At 43.5% G+C, this 23492-nt stretch overlaps 1 protein-coding gene across 1 annotated transcript in view; it reads left to right on the top strand.

Annotated features, from left to right (window-relative positions):
• The window catches only part of PHF12 (PHD finger protein 12), a 122531-nt gene that overhangs the window by 54994 nt on the left and 44045 nt on the right, over positions 1-23492 (top strand). The window contains exons 3-9 of the mRNA XM_088459002.1: positions 10301-10373; positions 13177-13561; positions 13758-13878; positions 14067-14199; positions 14511-14675; positions 14982-15140; positions 15924-16662. Coding sequence (XP_088315128.1) covers positions 10301-10373; positions 13177-13561; positions 13758-13878; positions 14067-14199; positions 14511-14675; positions 14982-15140; positions 15924-16662 — 1775 coding nt within the window. The remainder of the gene's footprint in view (positions 1-10300; positions 10374-13176; positions 13562-13757; positions 13879-14066; positions 14200-14510; positions 14676-14981; positions 15141-15923; positions 16663-23492) is intronic.

The following is a 23492-nucleotide window of genomic DNA, read 5'->3' as shown; positions in this document are numbered from 1 at the left end:
CTGCAAGTAGAAATGTCAGCCGCCTGTGTGCACACACTTGAGTTCCACCCCACAGAGGTGAGGAGCAGCGATAGATATAGAGAGAGAGAGAGATAGAGATATAACACACACACACACGGCCAAAATTGCGGACACAGTTTGAATTTTGAATGTATATCAACTTCGAATGCTTATAAAAACTTTCACTATATGCAGTGCAATGATTCATATATCAAATGAAAGGAAATTTAATGCTGAATTCAACACAGTAAACAGAGGTCAAATATTTGCCATACAAGGGAAGTTATGCAGTGAAAACAACACTTAAGGTGAAAATCCCTGTGTACTTATGATGTAACTTTCCTATCAGTATTTGTTTGGGTATCCTTTATTTTTCAAGACCGCAGCACAGCGATGTGATCCAAGATTGTGGTGTTAAGTGAAAATGGTCTTTCGTATGCAGCAATTGCGAGAGAAATTGGTGGGGATGTGACAACATCAGGAGTACGAAAGTTTTGTTTACGCTATCAGGAAACACAATCTATACAAAACAAAGAAGGAAATGGTTGGAAAAAGTGCATAACAGCTGTTGATGATAGGAGAATAAAACAAATTTGCATCAGGGACAGATGGATGTCATCTGCGGCCATCTGCAGTAAACTGAGTGCAACTAGTGTTTTTGTCAGTGCAAGAACGGAACGGAGAAGACTAACGGAGGTTGGCCTAAAAGGTAGGATTCCTCGAAAAAAGTCATTGCTGAATAAAAAGCAGCAGCAGAAACGAATATAGTGGGCAAAAGAACACATTGCATGGACAGAAGGTCAGTGGAAACAAGTGATATGGAGTGACGAAACTAAGATATCGATATTTGGTAGTGATGGGAGAAAATGTGTGACGTCGCATTGGGGGAAGAGGTACATCCAGGTTTTATTCAAGCGACAAGAAAGAATCCTACAAGTGTTATGATCTGGGCATGTATGATAGCAGATGCTGTAGGCCGCCTTTATGTCATAGATGGCACACTGAACAGCAGAAAGTAAATTGACACCATCCTACAACCAAAACTTCTACCTTCTAGCAGGGATCTTTTTCCAGATAATGCCCCATTTTTTTTCCAGCAGGATTTGGCTCCCTGCCACACTACATGGACATGCAAAAAGGGGTTCACGGAGAATGACATACAGGTGCTGGGATGGCCAGGAAACAGCCCAGACCTGAACCCCATGGAACATTTGTGCTTTTGTTTGAAAAAAATGGTACATCTGAGGCGTCCATCCAATAAAAGACAATTGAGGCTATAATTGTCTCATGGCACCACATAAAAAAGAAGGAAGAGCTCCAAACATTGGTTGGCTCAATGACACATCACTGTGCTGCTGTCTTGAAAAATAAAGGATACCCAACAAAACACTAATAGGACAGTAACATCATAAGTACACAGGGATTTTCACCGTAAGTGTTGTTTTCACTGCATAACTTCCCTTGTAATGCAAATATTTGACCTGCTTATTGTATTGAATTCAGCATTAAATTTCCTTTCATTTGATATATGAATCATTGCACTGCGTGAAGTGTAACAGTTTCTATAAGCCTTCGAAGCTGAAAAACATTCAAATTTCAAAGTGTCCGCAATTTTGGCCACCACTGTGTGTGTGTGTGTGTGTGTGTGTGTGTGTGTGTGTGTGTGTGTGTATATAATATATATATATTTTTTTTACACATTTTGGATTACATTTTATTGACTAAAATTGATACTTGCTCAGTGTAGCAATTCAATTGTTTCGGGCGCCCATTAATTATTGTGCTTGTCTCGCAGCCAGTTAGACAGGGTTTTGCCATGTATAGCGTATAAACCTGTCTAAAGTTCTGGTTAGAGGTGCTAGTGTTCATTCTAGGGTGGGCAGGGCGGCTATCACAGAAGGCATGTGGTCACTAGAAAACACGCCCTCCCCTTTTCGTCACTGTAGGGGGGCATGCCCAGGACTGAGATGTTGGGCTGCCCCAAAGCTCTACTGACAGTGTGAATTAATACTGTGCGCATGCGCACGTCATCTAGTCACTCGCTGGTGATTGTTTCGCCAAACCCCCCCTACCCACGGGACATTGCACCCGCGGGTGGGGTCAGTGGTTTCAGCAGGGTGCCCCTGTAAGGACATGGCACATTTCAGAAGACTTCAAATTGGGCAGGGCGCAGTGTCCCACTGAAACAGCCTAGCGGGAGCACTAGCGCAAAAATTAATGGACTTTTTGCACTTGTCTGCTTGCCTCCACAGTAGGGGGCGATTACTAGTTGCTGTTCACATCCAAACGGAGCATCAACAGAATTGCTCCGTTGGGCGCCCGGCATTGACAGCCGCAAGCGCTAACCATTAAATCGCCCCCAATGTATACTTTTTTTTTTCCTATGTGCATACTACAGAAACTACAAAAACTAATGACGAGGTAGCTTTATTTCTTTAAGTCCCATAAACTAAAATAGTTATAAGTTACTGAGGTCGTTAATATTTACAGGTAACAGTTCTCTGATGTGACGTCTATCCTTCTATGTAATGTTAAGTGTGTTTGATAGCTAGTAATATAGTAGTTTTTAAGACCAAGAACTAAACCTTTTCTAGTGCTGCAACCCCTTCCCTGCTGAGGGTTTTGTTCTGAGCCCATCTATCGACGTTTGCGTTCTTCATATTCCAATATCGGTATTGCTCATTTTATGCCTACACAAAGTATACCTTGATATTTGTATTTCTTTTCAGAAGATATGTTTTTTTTAAATATTAAAGTGAAAGAAAAAGAAATGTTTTTTCTTTTTCAATAAAATTCCACTTTGTGGGAACCCAATTCTAAGCGATGTATTGTAGTAGAATGGCACTCCACTCCCCTCACCATAGCAAGTTTTCCCTCGCACCCCGTAGAAGTGACAGAAAACTTGCATTGTCGGCACTACCATAAATAGGAGATATGTGCACAGCTGGGCATCACCATGATGCATGTTGCTTTGAATTTAATTCCCCTCCCTTCCCCATAGTGGTTTTTATTTTTGTGCTGCTTATTTTTTAATGAGAGAATGGAAAATAATCGGTGTAATACACTGCTGTGTGGTGTGATGATTGTTGGAAAAGGCAGCGCAGGTGGTATGTATGTATGTGTGTGTGATGTTACACAGTATTGCATGCATTATAATGTCTTGCCGAAATAAATACTAATGGAGAAAGACAGGAATGAGGAAGCGAATAGCTGTGTTGTTAAAACACTTTATATCTTTGTCACTCTCTAGCATGGATGGGAATGTTCTTAAATGGCCACCATAGTGATAAAAAGATAAGATATCTTTTGTCATTCTCACAGAGATTGTTTATAGCTTACTCTCCTAAAGGGGCCTATCCATTAGGCAACCTGAAAAAAGTAACGTCTAGCGTTTAGTCCTTCAGGTCGCTGTTTGCAGTGCCTGTACTGAACGAAGTTCACTGAACATCTTTCAGTGCAGGATCCCGACCTCCTATCTCGGAACATGTGGAACTGACAATCGTCATCAGGTTGACAAGCATGTTCCGTAGATAGTCGGGGTTGGCAAGGACCCAGCGTGCATGCGCATCGCTGGTCCTTGCCGGCTATCCATTACACGACTTTGTGTAAAATGCGACCAAAACCTCGGTCGGATCATTCCAAAAGTCATGTAATTGGTCACTTCCTCAAGAAAAATGATTTTGGGATGAGATTGTAATGCATTTTTGATGAGTTTCATTGCTTGGCAAAATGAGGTGGTTTGGAAACCACAATGCTTTTGTTTTTAGATCTTTTTACCCTCATTGATTGCATGCATAGTTCAGCTATGAGAACAAATGCTTCATTGTGCCAACATCTGGAGGGATGTGGCAGGAATAATGATCCAGTGCAGAGGTGGATTCTCTGGCCTTCATTGTACGTAATCAGTCTGTGGAACCATACACAGATAACCGCAAATGTTTACTTTTGAAAACTAGTCTAGAAAAGTATTTGCATTTAAAAATAACATTTAAATTAAACATTTTGTTAATTTCAATCATTAAATTTTTTGTTTCATATTGTCTGTGTATGGATCATGCAGGTGTGTCTGTGTGTTGGTTTTTGTATATGTATAGAATTGAGCATGTACAAGTGTCTGCAGTTCTTCATGAATGTTTCTCTATTGCTGTATGCAGGTATATTAAGTGTTCTTGATTTTAAACATCTAATGAACTATGACTGTGCGTGGGCTATTTATCCTTTTCAATGAATGTCACCTAGTTTGGTGTGTAATTTTATCTGTTGCTTTTCCTGTTTGTTTTCTCCTAGCTGTAATTATTGCTCTGCATATGTGATGGCTTCAGTGTGTATTTATAAGGGTTGCTACATTTGTTTCCTTATGTGCAGTATCTTTGTTAGGACTCTGTGTGTGCATGTCTATTGTTGTTCAATCAGCCTGTTCATGTCTGTTTCTGTATATACAGTACATGCAAGTGTGGCTTCCTGTGTATGGCATTTGTGTTTGTACTTGGTTGATCATCAGTGAAATATAAACTCGGCTGAAGGGGAGTCACCTTTCCCTGAGAGTGGAAAAAAGACCACTTATTTAGGCAGTGGAGGTCGGAATTACACTGTGGTCACACTGTTATCTAGAGCAGAAGGAGCACTCAGTAATATCGCGTTGCTGCCTAAACGCTGCGCTTTTAGGTGCTTCATTGAGCAGCTGCACCTCCCATGGTGAGCATGGCTTTGGAAACAAGATGGCTGGACTTGTCACACATGGTATGGTTATGGAGAACTGCCAGGTAAAAGTGAGGAAGTATAGCGTTGGAGAAAGCATGGTTAGTGTCCTGCTAATGTGCCTGATAGGGATGGGATTGGGGGGAGGGGGGAGAGTTAGGTGTATTGAGTGTGGTATGGATGTATGGTTTATTTTGAGAGGCTTATCAATGGAGTATTGTCCAATAGCAGTATATTCTGTTTTTCTGCTTTATTTTAGTAAATAGGCACCTTCAAATGTCTCCAGATTTTTTATGAACTGAAGTCATGAAGTTCATTTTTTCATCATTAGTGGTGGCTTTGGCTATTTCTGTTGACCGATTGTATGATTTTGCCTGTACAAACTCTGGTTTATCCCACACCATAAATTATACTGTGTGTGACGCCAAAATTTGTAATAAAGTGGTTTCTTTATATCTTTTCTAAGGGGGCGATACAATTCTTTCGCAACTAGCCCCGTGGTGCGAGCAGAAATCCACTCGCAGTAGGGTTTTGGGGCTAGTCACAACCTCACAGATGCATAACACCCAGCTGCAGCTTAACGCGGCTAATACGTAGGAAAATAGTAGCTGTTGTGGGAAGTAATTTAATAACTCCAGGGCACTTAAGTCCCCTAAGTGTACTACCACTGAAATCTAGCTAATTTATACAATGAAGAAATGTTTTATCTATGACACACCCCAGACCATTAGTATTTCTCCTTCATCCACTAGGGGACACAGGAGGCTTCATGACAGTGGGGTATAGACGGTGCTAAGTGGGAGCTGGCACTTTACCCCCCTACAAGCCCAGTCTTAAGGTGCCTACACACTTGGTGATGTGCTCACGATCCGACATTGTGTCCTATTTCCCCTTGAACTCTCCCCAGCAGCTCCTAGGCAGTCGTGGGCACGATTTGGTGTTAAAAACTGTCCAATGTGACAAACGATCTATCGTGCCTCCTAACTATTCCAGTGCATCGTGACTGAGATTGTAAGATCTGCCCTACGGCGCGGCAGATCTGAAGATGCGATGTACGACCTGCGGGGACACGCATTGTGATTGTGAGTGGACATGCAAGATTTGGGCATATTTTACTCGATTTGTAGTCACGATGCGTCAGAATCGGGCAAATCGTGTAAAATATCGCTAAGTGTGTAGGCACCTTTAGATTGTGCCTGAGAGGAGCTGGTAGTGTTACCACATTCTCCTACCGGTTTGTTAGAGTTTATAATAGCGCTGAAGCTGACAATGGGGAATGACAGGCAGCATCTGCCCCTGCCTGTCTGCTCAGAGGCTGCCGAGAGAGACCCACTCGCAAGGGTTGGGAGCACATCTTAGGGATTTCAGAGAAATATGGACGGAACCTTGTACAGACACTTGGGTTTGGGACCTCAAGACCCAGGGATACAAACTCGATTTTCAGTTTCAACCTCCCGCTCGGTTTTTCACAACAGGTTTGCCAGTTTGCAACGATAGGAGTGTCGTATTACAACAGGCGATAGACTTCTGTACGCGAGGGTTTTGGTCCAGGTTCCCAGGCATCAGACCGGTCAAGGTTTCTACTCCAGTTTGTTTGTGGTTCCGAACCCGGACGAATCGGTCAAACCTATTCTGAACTTGAAGTATCTCAATCCCTACCTGAATTTTCAAGTTCAAGATGGAGTCCCTTCAGTCGGTTATTGTGGGACTGGAGGAAGGCGAATTCATGGTATCTCTAGATATCAAGGACGCCTACGTTGACATCCCTATCTGGCCGCCTCACCAGGTGTTTGAGATTTGCCATTCAGAGATCACATTTCCAGTTTCAGGCCTTACCCTTCGGCTTATAAGCCCCCAGGGTATTCACGAAGGTCATGGCAGTGATGATGGGTCTCCTTCGGAAAAAAGGATCACGATTATCCCTTACCTTACCTCTGAAGGCTCATTCCAGAGAACAATTACTGCAGAACATCGCAGTTACTGACAAGCTCCTCATAGATCACGGGTGGATCCTGAACTTTCCCAAGTCTCATCTGCATACGACACAGAGGCTCCAGTTTCTAGACACACTGTCAGCGGGTTTTCCTTCCCCGGGAAAAGGCAGCCTCTATTCAGGAGATGGTGAGGACGGTCCCTTGGCATTGTCAGGTATCGATGCACGTCTGCATTCGACTCCTGGGAGAGATGGTGACGGCATTCGAGGCCATTCCTTACAGACATTTCCACTCCTAAACGTTTTAGCTCGACCTTCTCTCCCAATGGTCAGGTTCCCATCTTTTCCTCCACCAACATGTGAGGTTAAGTCCCAGAACTCAGATATCCCTTCTCTGGTGGCTAAACTCATCGCACCTTTTGGAGGGCAAGAGATTTGGAGTGTGGGATTGGATTTTCACCACAGACGCAAGTCTGAGAAGGTGGGAGCATTGATTCGGGAACACCACTTCCAAGGCCGTTGGATCTCACAGGAAGCGAATCTGACGATAAACATCCTGGAATTACAGGCAGTGATCTACACTCTTAACCAGCACATCACCTGTTGCGGGGCCGAGCAGTCAGAGTCCAATCGGACAACGCCACGGTAGTGGCGTACATAAACCGACAGGGTGGCACCCGAAGTCGGGCGGCAATGAAGGAATTAAGCTGCATCCTACTTTGGTCAGAAAAGTTTGCAGTGGCGATTTCAGCAATTTTCTTTCCAGGCGTCGACAATTGGGAGGCAAACTACCTCAGCCAGCAGGACGTGCACCCAGGGGAATGGGTGCTCCATCCTCAGGTGTTTCGACAGCTTGTCCAATGGTGGGACAGTGGGTTCCTCATGGGTGGCTGCTCGCAGGGTTTCCATGGAGTTGCTTGCCGGGCAACCAGTTTGTCGGGCTGGCATACCTTTCTCTGATTTTACACGTTTGCGGCCTCTGCAGCACAGTATGGCCGTGCTGTTTTGCAGGGTTCTCAACGCTCTCCCATCCGTAATGGGAGCTCTGGGACGTCCCCACTGTCATGATGCCTCCAGTGTCCTCTAGTGGATGAAGGAGAAAACAGGATTTTGGTACTTACCGATAAATCACTTTCTCCGATTTCATAGGGGACACTGGATGCCCACCCTGCGCTGTTCATTCCTGCCATGGTTATAGTCATTATAAGTTATGACTGGTTGATGTTTTTCTTGTGTTACTGTTATCTGAAACTTTCTACACGTTCCATATTATGTGTACTTGCTTTACCTCCTCTTCTTACGTTTGTTTCTTCCAGCTCTCCTCGGGCACAGTTTCCTAAGACTGGGCTTGTAGGGGGGTATAGAGGGGGAGGAGCTAGTCACACTTCTAAAGTTTAAAGTGCCATCTCCCACTTAGCACCGTCTATACCCCACTGTCATGAAGCCTCCAGTGTCCCCTATGTAAAGGGCTTTATCGGTAAGTACCAAAATCCTGTTTTTTATTTAAAACATCAAATATTGTAGCCAAATATTAAAATAGCAAAATTAATTGGGGAGAATTCAATTTAGCGCGATGGAGGCGATTTGATGTTCTGGAGCTGAAAATGGCATCCATCTACATCTCAAGTTTTTCCTCACCCCCCCATAGAGGAGTGCAGGAAAATTAGTGATGCGTAATTAACCAACACACGTGCAGCACAACGTGCTGAACTGAATCCCCCCTTTAGGTTCTTTTAATTCGTGAAATACTGGTTTAAAAAAAAGGTAAGTGCTCATGATTTAGAAAGGTGACTATCATTTTTATCACTTTTTTTCAGAATTTTAGGAGCAATTTACTATCTATTTTTAATCTAGTATTTTGCTAAATAAAGGAACTTAAGAATGATGTAATTTTAATATATACATATAAAATTAGAATTATTTTTTTTCAAAAACATTTTTTTTTTTTTAAAGTCAGATATAATGTAATGCACAAATACATGTACCACACAAGTTTATTGTATTCATAATATCAAGGAAACAATAGAATGAACAAAGAGTTACAGCTTGTATTATTGAAAAAAATAAAAACAATAGTCAAATACAGGAATAATAATTTGGTCCATTAACACTAGCCAATAATCATACGTATAATTTCAACTTGTAGTCTTGAGATGAGGACTTCACTATTTTCTCTTTTTTTCCAACCAGTGTAAGAATAACAAAGAAAATATTGAAGTGACTTCAATAATAGTGAGGGAAATAGATGTAAAGATAGAAAAAGGGGTAAGGGGGGGTGAGAGAAAAAAAAAAGAAATAAAAAGGAAAAAAAAAAAGGGGGACGGGGAGTAAGATGGGAAGGTGATATGAGCCATGCACTCCCGGGTCCAATGCCATCGTTTTTTAACTGTAGGTAGTCGGGGGATCTTGTAGAAGAATTCGGGTTTTCTTACCATTGTGTTGATTTGAAACCTTGTTGGTATTTATCTTTTAATCTCAGAATTTAAAGCATCATTAAAGCTTTCCCAGATTGGGAAGAACTGCTGTTTTCTTTTCCTTGTAAATTGTCCTATCCATTTTGAAGATATAGAATAATTTCTCTTTAAATTTGATGTTTTAATGAAAAATATTTCTGATCTCTAATCACCCACAGATAAGAATTCACCTTTCGTAATTTTTGTTTAATTGTGTGGTTTTGCTGTAATGGGAAATTGCAACTTAAATCAAAGTGCGGTTTGTAGTAGAATAATTGCAGTGGAAATTATGGAAACTTTTTCTGTAGTGTATTGGTGTGTGTTTGTGTGTACTGTGCTTCCTCTCTGCGTATTGGTGGGAATTCAATTAAATGTGGTGTTGAATAGAGGCGGGAATGAGTTAATGAAGCTATTCAGTTGTCCGCATTGTGTCCGGCACTTTAATCGGGAGATGCAGTTTATCACGCCTAATGCCAGGGGTTTAGATGTGGTAAATGGCATTCTCCGACTTAAATACCGGCCACGATGCTGTTAGTGCACGCGGTAAGCCCGCAACTAGTATTGCGGCATTAGTTTAGTCTAATTTCTGCTGGCTCCCCCTGAGGGTGCCAGCAGAAATCCTCTAGTCGCGGGTTTACAGCGCAACTAATTAATTAGCTCTGGGCAGCCTTTCCCAGTGCTATTTTTAACATCGCATTCAGTTCAGTTCCCCCAGAGTCTCACCTAAACTCTTACTCTCTATGGCATTCTCCATCTTAAGTGCCAGGTGCGCTGCTGTTAGCGCACGCGGTAAGATCACTACAAGCATCGCAGCACTAGTTTAGTTGTATCCTCTAGTCCCAGGGTAACAGCGCAGCCAATTGGATAGCTCTGGGACTTTGTTCCAGTGCTATCCAACATGGCATCGCATTGAATTGAATTTCCGCCCTCCCCAACTTTCTTTCTTAGTTTTGTTTAGGAAGTATTCTCTATTGAAATCAGGGCTGTGGAGTTGGTAAACCAAACCTTCGATTACTCTATTGTAAAGTAGATGAGTCTGAGTCGAAAGTTTGGCTTATCTGACTACACAGCCCTGGCTAAAATGATAGTGGTGTTTGTAAATGTTTAGTCTTTATATAGTAAATGTTCTCTAGGATTGCTGATTTATAGGTAATATGAACAATGCTGTTTCTTAATAAAGTTGTTCTAATTCTTTCTGTCTGTCTTTTTTTAATAGTAACCCTCCCCTGAGTGAGGAAATGCTGCCACCTGGAGAATGGATGTGTCATCGCTGCACTATACGCAGGAAGGTAATGTGTTTTGGTCTTAATGTATTTATCCCTGTGTAGCCAGTGAGTCTGAATTAACTCCAAATTGGTATAATCCTTCCTCATACAGTTGGGGTGACTCACATGGAATTGTCGCTGTTACTTCTCTCATTCCTGGGCGATAGAAAATCCTCTTGGGGCAACTTGAATATGGAGATAAAGTTTCAAGAGCTGCCTCCCTTCTGAATAACATAATATAGCTGCAGCACCGTGTTTGGAAAATGTCTAATCAATGATGAGCGTTTTCACTGCATTACAGCACTGCAAAACCTTTCCAACTGTAATTTACTGGTTTATTTGCTTAGATTAGTTTCTATTCTTCACATGCACTCTACCTGTTTTAATTATGGATAGCCTGCCTATATTTTGCTTGTTTTTATGTTTTTCCTGTAATATTCAATAATGTGGAAGACTTATATCTGGCTCCTTTTGACCTCTGTGGTCACTCTTCTACAAGCTGCCCTTGAGCAGATACAATATCTAAAAGGTGGTTAACAAAGGAATAGTAAATCATAATCTATAGATGCTCCATATTTATCATAATCTCCATTGGATGGATATACTTGGAAGCTTACTTGCTGTTATTTTACCTTATGTGCATTGCCTTTCTGTGCAATGTGTGAGTGTAACAAGTAATCTACAGTGCTTGCTTTAGTAGCACTATTGCTTACTTAGTACAGGGCTTGACAAATTTTTCTAAAACCTAGGAGCCAGGATGAAAGTGTAGGAGCCAGACCCCCCCTTCCCCTGGGGCAGCATTACTGAGCACCTACGCCCCAAGCAACCAACCCCCATGGCCACACAACTAGCGGGGTACCCCAGGTAAACCACCCTCCCACAGCCACATTATTGAGCAGCTAACCCACCTCTCCAGGCAATCAACCCCCAGAAAGACCACCCTTCCGCAGCCAAAAAACCCCGGGCAAGCAAAGCCACCGCCGGCAGTGGCCAAATTAGAAAGTGGTGAGCCCAGATGCAAGAATATGCTTTGGGCACCCCTCTGCAGTGCCCCCAGTAGTAGTCCCCCCCTCTGCAGTGCCCCCAGTAGTAGTCCCCCCCTCTGCAGTGCCCCCAGTAGTAGTCCCCCCCTCTGCAGTGCCCCCAGTAGTAGTCCCCCCCCTCTGCAGTGCCCCCAGTAGTAGTCCCCCCCTCTGCAGTGCCCCCAGTAGTAGTCCCCCCCCCTCTGCAGTGCCCCCAGTAGTAGTCCCCCCCTCTGCAGTGCCCCCAGTAGTAGTCCCCCCCTCTGCAGTGCCCCCAGTAGTAGTCCCCCCCCTCTGCAGTGCCCCCTGTAGTAGTCCCCCCCTCTGCAGTGCCCCCTGTAGTAGTCCCCCCCTCTGCAGTGCCCCCTGTAGTAGTCCCCCCCTCTGCAGTGCCCCCTGTAGTAGTCCCCCCCTCTGCAGTGCCCCCTGTAGTAGTCCCCCCCTCTGCAGTGCCCCCTGTAGTAGTCCCCCCCCCCCTCTGCAGTGCCCCCAGTAGTAGCCCCCCCCCCTCTGCAGTGCCCCCAGTAGTAGTCCCCCCTTCTCTGCAGTGCCCCCAGTAGTAGTCCCCCCCCCCCCTCTGCAGTGCCCCCAGTAGTAGTCCACCTGCTCTGCAGTGCCCCCAGTAGCAGTCCCCCCTCTGCAGTGGCGCCAGTAGCAGTCCCCCCTCTGCAATGCCGCCAGTAGTAGTCCCCACTATGCATTGCCCTTAGTAGTGCCCCCTATACAGTGCCCTAGTAACACCCCCCTCCCAACCGTACAGTGCCCCCAGTAGTGGTGCCCCTTTAATCAGTGCCCCCAGAAGTGATCCATGCTTCTGCCGACGACCGCCGCTGTCCTCTCCTCCTGGCCACTCTGCACTGTGGGAGAGACGTCATGACGTCTCTCCCAACCTGCTGCGGGCTGAGCCGGAAGGCGGAGCTAATGAGTGAGCTCCATCCGGCTCACTCCATGACGACACAGCAGCCAATGAGAGTCTGACAGACTCTCATCAGCTGCTGTAACAAACATACAGCCGCCGCTGGCAGCTGTGTGTTTGTTACTCTGTAGTGTGGACCGCACTCGCGGTCTGCACTACAGGGCCCAGGGGTTGCTGAAAATCTGGTCGCCAGGAAACCAAATCTGGTCGCCATGGCGACCTGGCCCCCTGGGTTTTGTCGAGCCCTGACTTAGTATATATGAGGAACAGTCAGAATCTGTGTTTATCCTCCAGTAATGCAATAAAGCGTGTATTAGTGCTGGCAAGCTGTAATCGTTACCCATGTGAAAGCTATGCATGCTGTTTGCAGTTTCTGTTGGTTTTTTTGACCCCAGAGCAGGTGGTATTTAGCATTATGGTTTATTATGGAACACTATTTTATTACTTGTATATATCCACAAACATTTATGTTAAAGAGCAGGATGTGCCCTCTTTATACATGTAGGTTCGCTAGATTAAAAATAAGAAATTCAGTTGTCGTTCACAAAAGGGAACAGACCGTAATCGCTCTTTAAGTTTCCAAATATGATTCATGTAAAGGTCATTCCATCTCTTTTGCGATGACAACTCTTGACTGTAAGATTGCCATACTGTGATTGTTTACAACTTACATTCTGAACTCTTATATCATGAAGAGTATATTATAGGTCTCCATTCCTACCCTATGCAGCATGTTTACATTAATGTTCCTTGCTCCACTAACTCCACTAACCTTTCAGACTATTGGGTATATTTTTGGTAGGAATGCGATCTGCCCATCATATTAACATGGCTGTGTATTACTAAAAAGCAAATGTTTATCACTGTTTCTCTCATCTCCTACTTGCAGAAACGTGAACGGAAGAAGGAACTGGGCCAGGTTAATGGATTGTTTGACAGATATGGTAGGAGGACTGTGTCACCCACCAGTGACATAGATTTTTCTGAGCGAGCTGCTGGCAGCTTTCGAGCCCTTGCCCAAGCCAAGGTGTTGGAGAGGAGGGTAAGCCGTCCAGGCACCCCTACATCCAGTGCCAGCACTGATACTCCTAATTCTGAGCAAAATGACATGGATGAGGACATGATTGATGTGGATGATGAACCTTCTACGGAGTCTGATTGCAGTCATTCTCAGCTAAAGAGACCATTTCAGCTCCTCATTGCAGCAGCTATGGAGCGCAATCCTACCCAGTTTCAGTTGCCCAATGAACTCACCTGCACCACAGCACTTCCAGGTCAGTGATGAGGATTAGCACTGCCAGTTACTCTGACCCAATGAGGTTGCAGCAGGTATCTCACCAGATCCATCTACCAACATGTGTTAGTGGGTGACTTAGGTCTTAGAACCTCGTGGACCATATGTACAAGTGACGTTTGTTGCTTTGAGACTTAATATCACAATGTGCTGAGTAATTACCAACTCTTCCACAGGCACCAGCAAGCGGCGGAGGAAAGAAGAAATGACGGGGAAAAATGTAAAGAAAGCACAGCACGAGTTGGATCACAATGGCCTGGTTCCTCTACCAGTTAAAGTCTGCTTCACTTGTAACAGGCATGTATAGTAACTGGCTCCAGGTCCTTTAATGCTTGATAATTGCAGTCAAGCATTCTACCTCTGTCAATGGGAGCACTGTATATTGTTCTGTATTACTTTGGCTAAGCTTTACTCCTGAGAACAAATGTAGAAAAGTGAGGAACTCTGTAATGAAAATCTTTGTAAAATGTATGTCTCTCTGCCAGGAGCTGTCGCGTAGCACCTTTAATTCAGTGTGATTACTGCCCCCTCTTGTTCCATATGGACTGTTTGGACCCTCCCCTCACTGCCATGCCAACCGGCCGCTGGATGTGTCCCAACCATATTGAGCACATTGTGGTGAGTCTTTTTGGAATTGTTGGCATTTCTATAAAAATCTTTGAAGATGTCAGGTTCTCGGATATCCCTACAGTGCAAAGTTGTGTTGATAGGCTATTGATTCTTCTTTCATAAGATATGTGACTGTTTTGCTATTGTAAATAATGGCAATAAGAACAACAAACATATTAGATATCTCTTTTAGCCATTTTAATTGACTGTACAATATATTCTATAGACATTAGTTGAGTCCTCATGAAAATATTAGCAGCTTGTCTTCCTCAAATGAAGATGTTATAAGGTCTTTTTATCACCTTTGTGTCCATTTTTAGCTGAACCAGAAGAGTATGACCCTGAGTAATCGATGCCAGGTGTTTGACCGTTTCCAGGACACCATTTCCCAGCATGCGGTAAAGCTGGACTTTCTGAGCCGCATCCATAAAATACATCCACCAAACCGCAGGGTGCTACCGGCAGCCAGGAAAAACACAGTCAAGGTGAATAATCTTGAAATAATTTCAAGCATTGGAATTTAATTTTAGATTGAAGCCATTTAAATTAAGATTAAGCTTGGCACTGAGAAGTGTGTGTGTGTGTGTGTAACAGAAATTGGGTTAGTAGAAAAGCATTACATATAGTTCTCAATGGTTTCTGTACTATAGGCTTTCTATTTCTATGCTTTATAAAGATTCATTTTTGTTTTAAGATATTTATGCATTGGTTATTCCAATTACATTCGCTACATTTGTTACATGCTATACCAATCACTTTTTCATCTTTTCATTTTACTATATAAATCTTAGGTTCCTGAATCTATTAAGGCCCAGTACCAATCGCCTCAGCAATTACTGCCTTCTGCAGGTATACGTGATGGAGAACTTATTTGTAACGGTGTACCTGATGAATCGCAAAAGCGCCTACTGCATTCTGAGCACTTAGCTAACCAAGCAGAGCAGCAAGAGGTTAGTACAAAACCAGTCCTCTTACTACCATTACTTTACCACTCTTTATAGAACTTTATTCAACTCCAGTAGTAACCTTGGTTACTATAAATGCTGCAGCACGCTGGGTAGAACCTGTTACTACAAATGCTGCACTACGCCAGGAGGAACGTAGGATGGGTACGTCCATAAAATTTTGATAATTTGTGAAGCCTAATGAGTGTTATACACCTTTTACACCTAAATCCAGGGTCCAGCCCACGACACTGAACAAGGGTTTCAAGCCGTGTCACAGCGGCTTGAACCCCGTTTACGCAGCAGGCTGGACCTGGGATATTGTCGGGGCTTACCTCTGCCGGCGCTTGGAGATGATATCTCCAAGCGTCGGGAATGTGGCTTTCCACATGCAGTTATCAGGACCCGGGTCGCACGATTATAGTTGGCTATTTCATTCAACCAACCATTGCACAGTTGTATTTTTATATAACATATTTTCCTTACTTACATATTTCTATATCCAGTAGAGCAGCGGTGTCAGACTTAGGCCACCCAGCTACAGTGGAACTACACATCCCAGTATACACTGCCACAGTTTTGCTCTTAGGGCATACTAAAACAGTGTCAGGGCATGCTGGGATATGTAGTCCCACAGCAGCTAAATGGCCATGAGTTTGACACCCCTGCACTAGAGTATCACAAATGGCTGCATTCTCCATTGCTTTTATATTATCTTTAAGTTTAAATAATTGGTTAGATATGTATTTGTATTTTAATCCAAATATTTTTGTTTTGATTTTTTTTTAGTGGCTCCGCAGTGTGGTTGCTCTTCAATGCAGCATATTGAAATACTTATCTGCTAAGCAGTTGCCATCATGGGGATCAGATGACGTAGACTTGTTGGATGTCAAACCGGTCATTGCACCTGATGGTTCCATTTCCAACTCTCACCAGCATGCAGATGGCAAGCCTCAGTTTCCTTCATCTTTGTGTCCCAGCAGTCAGTCTACAACATTGGAGGAAGATGCTCCTTGTGTGGTGAAACCGCGTCTCTCGGCCAATTGTGGAACTTCCAATGGACCTGCTGTATCAGAATCTAAATCAAATGGACCACATACTTACAATGATAGCCCGAGCCCCACGGAACAATTGATTGACCATCAAAGGCTAACTGGAGCTAGCACTGGCATTTCTGTACTTTCCCAGCGGCAAACACGGCCTCGGTCAGGTACGCCTCCCACAGCGACTGTTCTCCCAAATCATGTGTTGAAGACAGAGAGTACGGCAGTACCCACACTCTGTACCCAGAGGCTTCCAGTGCCTGCTGTTACTCCAAATTCTTGCACCAGTCCTGAAATTTCTAGCACTTTGTCACGAAAACATACTCAAACGCAACCTGGACCTCCACTGAGTCAACATGATTCCCGACCTGTTGGGTCACCGCTTTCTGGCACCAGGGCACTTACACCTCCACAGGCTGTTAGTGATGATCTCACCTCAGCAGCTCCTGGTGCCTCCAAACTTTGTGCAGCTGCTCCCCCTACAGGTGAGTTATACAGCTTGACAGCATGCATAATAAATTTGATTGTTTTAAGTGTACCGAGAGCTTCAATGTATATTCAAATATTCTACTACATGAATTGTATAAACAGTTTGCTATATTGTGGTCATCTTAAACAATGACAAATGTCTCTGAATGTAGATGGCCATCGTGTTTCTCGGCCAACAAAACCAGTCAGTTGTGTGAACTCCATGACTTTGTGCACATATATCTGCTAAGAAGTTTGTAAGGCTCATATGGCCTCTAGAAAATAGCATGTGCTTGGCACTGCTCAGTGCAATGACACTGCTGGGAGATTCTTCAACATCACTTTTTGTTTATTTCAGTGGCGGTAGGAATAGTTTGTACCATCTTAAAGTTTTTCAGATGACCAGTATGTTAATCTTACATATTGAAATGCAAGTATCCAGAGATGGCCTGTAAATATGTTCCTGCTTTGGTATATTTGTCATTAGTGTAGTTCATGACTTCATTGACTGTTGTGTTGACCATTTACATTTCTTAACCACTTAACTGGCTAATATTTTTTCCAAAAAGACCCCTAAAATTCTCATCGTTCCCCCCCTTTAATCAAATTATGTAAATAGCTATTTAAACCTGAATAAGTAAAACATTTTTGCTAGTGCAGATCTGCCAATAAAATGGACTTCAAGTTACTTGGCTATTTACATACTGGATTTTTTTTATCATATTTTGGGGACATATTTGGGTAAAAAGTTTTATGCAAGTTTAAAAAAAAACACTTGAATGAGTTAAGTACTGTTGTGCACGCGGCTACAGCTGTCTTGAGCACTGTGACCCAAGATCGGGTTACTGGAAGATTGCTTTCCTGCAGCTGCCCCATTGCCTGTTAACCTGGGAGGAAGGAGGGAACTGGGCAGGAAGCAGAGGGGCCGGTACGGTATCCTGAGTCTGGCTTCAGATGCAACCGCGTCAGGGAAAGCCCAGATAAGCTAGGCGTAGCCATATATGATGCGACCACGCCAGGCAAGTGGTTAAATGGGGGTGGTGGGGATTGAAGTTATTCATGGCAATTTAACTTCCAAGCTATTCAATTACTTCCTGCGCCTAACCCCAAGGCTGCATTTATCGCAGATTTCTGCTCGCACCCTACTTGGTTGTGAGCAAAAATCCGTGTTAAGTAGAGCTGCGTGAGTGGTCTGGAGTGCTGGGCTGTAATTGCATTGCGTCTGGGACTTGGCATGGGGGAAGCTGCTAAACGTGGCTAATCCTGTACATTCTTGTGTGATATAGAAGCTTTGCGGGAATCTATTAAATAGTTCCTGGGCTCTAAGCCAGGGAGCTAATTTCCCGTGTGAAGGTGCCTACAAACTAGACAATATTTTACACGATTCGCCTGATTTCAACGCATCGGAACGACAAATCGTGTAAAATATATGTCCATATTGTGAGTGTCCACTCACGATGCCGATTCGCGTACCCGCTGGTCGTACATCGCATCTTCAGATCTTGCCTGCTGCAGGTAAGATTTGCCAATCTCGTACACTTTTTGGTGCAATAGATAAATTTTGTACAAGATAGATCTTTAGTCAGATTGGACAGATTGGAGAGCCTGGGAGCTGCTGGGGAGAGTTCAAGGGAAATCGCTCACGATATCGCATCAGGAGCACATCGTCTAGAGAGTGTAGGCACCTTTAGAATTGAATCGCCCCTGTAGAAATTTTTTTTTTTCTTGTGTATAAGCACAGCTATGCTCAGTGGATTAGATACAATTCTGCTTGATCTAAATAGGGACAGAGAAAAGGTACATGTGAGTAGTTACAAACCAAAGTAACGTTTTTAAAAAGGTTGCTGCTTTTGGACAAACAACCCCCTTCCATTTCCCCTTCAGTATTGAACCTCACTGGGAACTTCTGTCATCTGAAGCTAGATTTTATCACAACCTGCTCACTTCCACTTCAGTCTGTCCAGTCCAGAAAACTGTTATATTTATTTATTTCTAATGGGTCCCTAGAGTGCTGTCATTCAGAGGTCATTTACACAGTGGTACAGTATGGCTGTGTTTTTATTTTATTTCCCTTTCCCAATCACACCTATTTAACCACTTCAAATGCACGTCTTCCTTCTGCATACTCATGGTTTGTCTAAATCAGCTTTTCCAACTCCAGTCCTCAAGGACCCTTAACAGTGCATGTTTTCCAGATTTCCTAGTTGGTGCACAGGTGTATTCATTACTGGCTGGCCCATTTGAAACAATTCACATATGGTGCTAATTATTTCACTTGTGATACTGAGGAGGTCTGTAAAACATGCACTTAGTGCTCCCTGAGGACTGGAGATGGAGAAACACTGTAATTTAATGGGTTTAGCCTTTGTAGAAGCCTTCCCATTGAAACTACAGTAGTGACCATGCTCTATAATTACTGCCACCTTAGATTTTTTTATTTTTTTTATTTAGTCATCCATTCACCCAAAATATGTGATCCCAAACCTACAAAAAAGTCATCACCTTTTATTTTTGTCAAGCCACCCTGACCAGACGCACCAGCTGACTAATCTGGCCAGGGACAAGGCGGGCAGAAAGTACAGGCTCACATAAAGTAAGTGGAGCAGTGTCGCTGCCTTTGTCCCTACAGAAGAAGCCCTTCATGCTTCTATAACACTATGAAATACATTGCTAGTGTCACTTTTTTCTATTCTTTATTTACTACTAGCTGCACTACCCGGTTCCGCTTGGATGGAAGTGTGTGATCTGTCTCTCCTTAGACAGCTGGCTTCCTCCCTGAGTGGGCTGCACTCTGGTGATCTCTGCCACTTGGACACCAGCTCCCTTGTACTGGGCCGCTCCTCCTGCACAGTCTTCTAGGAACTTGCACTGAGCCGGCCCCTCTGTTCTCTTCAGTGACTGCCCTCCGGTATTCTTGTCACTGAGAACAGGGAGCTCCTCCGATCATAACGGGTCCCTGAACAGTAGGTACACCAGCGCTTTTGTAATGGGTCTCCTCAGGTGGCAGCTGCCCTCTTGACTGCAGGCTCTGGCTTCATCTCACAGCTAAAGCTCCTCTTCGGAACATAGGGATGAAAATAATTTAGAGCAGTGGTTCTCGAGCTCGGTCCTCAGGACTCCACACAGGTCACGTTTTGCAGGTCACCCAGCAGGTGCACAGGTGTAGTCATTACTCACTGACACATTTTACAAGTTCCTCTGGTGGAGCTAATTATTTCACTGATTCTGTGAGGAGACCTGGAAAACATGCACTGTTTGGGGTCCTGAGGACCGAGTTTGAGAACTTGTGATTTAGAGTATCCAAGAGCAGTGTGGGGGGAACCCCTCCCCATGGAACCCTGCCCACAGTCCCCTGAAGATCAATCGTGATGATCCTTAAGCTGGCCACACACTAGACCAACTTACATCCAACCAGCCAACTTGTTGATTGGTTGTAATGAAAATCTGGTAATGTATTGGAGTAAATGATGATCAGCAATTTGCTCCTAAATGCCAGAAAACAGATGAAAATGGTCGTTCAGACAAGTTTGTTAAATGTTTGATATAAACTATTTGTTCAAACAACAGTTTTGGTCCATTTTCCAGCGTTTGGGAGCAAATTCCTTACCAGATTTTCATTCCAACCAATCAACTAGTTGGCTGGTTGGACAGATAATCTTTAGATGTGTGGCCAGCTTTAGCCTAAAACCTGCCTGGGAAAATTACCTACACAATGATGAAAACGGCAACACCATCAGTTCAGTGGTTTGGGATTTTATCACAATTAGACCAACAGACGTTCTCATTTATTAGATATCGATATATTTTAAACTTATCTGCACCATTCAGTGGCAGCAATGCTATAACCAAGTGACTACTACTGAATGCAATCTCCTCATTCTATGTTTTGGTACCATGGTCCTGATGGTGAGATGGCCATGACAGGAAGGGGTGGTAGACAGTTGTAGTCCTCCTGATCAATCTGTGAACACTCTGGTGCACACTGCATGTCAGAGGGCAGAGACTTCCTCTTCCTCCCATCCCTGAAGTCCCATTTCAAAGAGCACAGTGACTGAGGATGGTTAGTAAGGTTATGTATATGTCATTGGAAAGTGGGAGATTTTGGCTTGTCACGTACTACCCTTTCAGGTCCAGTCCACCCTTTAGTTAATTGTTTTCACGACAAAATTTCAGTGACACACTCCAGGTGCTGATTGCAGCCACCAAAAGCCATATGAGGCTTGTGGTTACAGCAACACATGGCTCCGATCTAGAGGAGACCAGGATTTTGCTTAGCGTTAGTGATGCCTAGGTGTGCGTAAGCATTCTCTGACTGATCTCCAAAACATAAACATTTTAATAGTTTTTAATGGATGGCTACCCCAAGTAATTGAGTAGTTAAGTAAAGCAACTCGTAGTTCTAGTGTGAAATGCCACTGATCTGTGTTTTTTTGTTTGTTTTTTTTGTTAAAAGATAGAACAGTAGTGAGATCTGTAAACTAGGAAAAGGTAAAAAATGCATTCATGGCAACACATTGTGTGGTTTTTAGATGAATGTCATGCTGGGTATTGGCTATTAATATTTACTTTGTGAATATTGTCTGCCTGTTCTTTGTGAGATTAACGTCTTCTGTCCACAGCATCTGTTACTGTTTGCCAACAGTGAAATACATTTTGGCATCAAAGAGCTGTTTTGGAAATTGTCATTATGTTAACATTAGTGCAGAAAAGCTTATGCTGTATACACACTTGAGCGATGGACCGGCCGGCTGACCACCGATTTGGCAAGCGGTATGCACAAACAATATTGTGCATACACACTTGCCAATGCGCCGTCCGACATGTCTGGCCACAGGAACTGGTAGTGACGTCATTAGCGGCAGTTCCTGGGCCAGCATCTGGGTAGGTTGCCTGCACAGAAAGCCAGATGTACAGATATATTTGCTGCAGGGCCGACGTGCTATCTTGTTGAATGTCGTTCAGACATATCTTCTGTACACACAAACAGATGCACTATGTGATATGTTGTTCATTGGCTGATACAGCGACATATCGCATAGTGTGTACCCAGCATTCAATTTCTCATAATTTTGTGTTATACAGGTTGAGTCTCCCATATCCAAAATGCTTGGGACCAAGGGTATTTTGGATATCGGAATATTCTGTATTTTGGAATAATTGCATACCATTTTGAAATGTCTTAGGAATAGGGCCCAAATCTAAACACAGAATGCATTTATGGTTCATATACACCTTATATACACATCCTGAAAGTTATTTTATACAGTATTTTCAATAATTTTGTGGCTCAAAGAATGTTTGTGTACATACATGAAATTCATATGTGTCATATACACCTTATACACACAGCCTATAGGTAATTTTATACTTTAATTTTAATAATTTTGTGCCTTAAACAAAGTTTGTGTACATTGAACCATCAAAAATCAAAGGTTTCACTATTTCAGTCATGCTAAAAATATTCCGTATTTCGAAATTTTTGGATATGGGAGACTCAACCTGTATTTGTTTCTGTGCAAAGGTTAAACATTCATGTTCTATAACCTTCTAGATATAAACTTGCTGCTTTTTAGGCAGTCCTTTACATATATAGACTCCAGCAGATGGCACTGTTAGTAATGATGATAACACTTGAACGTGGTTTGGACCTAATAATTTTTTGTACTTTAAGAACACTTTGAAATTACATTACTTCTGCTTTTCTTACACATTTTAAGTGGACTTTTTCTTATCCCACCAACAGGCATACAGTTTTATTGTTTGGTTCATGGCTAGCCAGTTGCACCTGTTATGCAGCTGGAATGCCTAGGCAGTCCTAAGCTTTTTCTTTTATGATTTACCTTTAGTTTTAAAAACTTTAGATATTAGCGGTACCAGCTGCCGGTAATGATGCTGTACTGCGACTCCATCTACCTCCGACGCCGCCGAAACACCAGCACCCGCTATATGCCCTGAGGTTCTCGGCAGGCCTCAGCATGGTTTAGCTAGCGGCTTAATGCTGAGTTCCGGGACTGCAGTCGGGTCACAGATGTCAGGTAAGCGATTCCTCTCGGGGAATCGTGCACAAAGCAGTCCCTCGCCTCTGGTGTTGAGATGCATCAGAGGCGGCCGGGGCCATATTGTCTATTGCCGGGGACGGGTAGTAAGATGCATTAGTCAACATCTTGCGACCTTGTAGTTCTGCGTACCCGGCCGTCAAAATCGCAGCCTTGGGGAGATAAGACACTCCCCCAGCCGCTACTCTCCGCCAGGTGCGAACTTCCGTGTACGGATTCCAGCGTCTGGTTTGCTATAATTGACCACCTCATGTGAGACGCGCGCAATTTAGTGTTTGTTCCGTGCACTGCGGTAGCGGTGGTCTCAGATGTTTGGTCTGTCTCTCTATATACCTCTCCCTTGAGTTTTGCATATAGCGCACTGTATCCTACCACAACCCCCTCGGGGCTGGTCAGTTGATTCAGAGTCCATATTGCTTTAGCAAATGTGCGTATTTATGCATTGTATGTGACTATAATGCTAGCTGCTGTGTGTATTCTGCCTGTTTTCTCAAAACTGTCAGTTATATCTATCACTGTATTTCTCCTCATCCACCTGAAGGTGTGTGGAATGTTTTCAATAATAAGTCACATTGCATTTGTACTGTATACCTTATACCAGTGTTGGCTAACCTTGACACTCCAGCTGTTGTGGAACTATATATCCCAGCATGCCCTGCCACAGTTTTAGCATGCCCTAATAGCAAAACTGTAGCAGTGCATGCTGGGTTATATAGTTCCATAACAGCTGGAGTGTCAAGGTTAGCCAACACTGCCTTATACCATTTATACATTTGCCATGTCTAAAGGTA

The sequence above is a fragment of the Taudactylus pleione genome, unplaced genomic scaffold (assembly GCF_031769625.1).
Source record: "Taudactylus pleione unplaced genomic scaffold, aTauple2 ptg000886l, whole genome shotgun sequence".
Taxonomy (NCBI): Eukaryota; Metazoa; Chordata; class Amphibia; order Anura; family Myobatrachidae; genus Taudactylus; species Taudactylus pleione.
The sequence above is the reverse complement of the archived record's forward strand: the minus strand, read 5'-3'. Positions and strand labels throughout refer to the sequence as shown.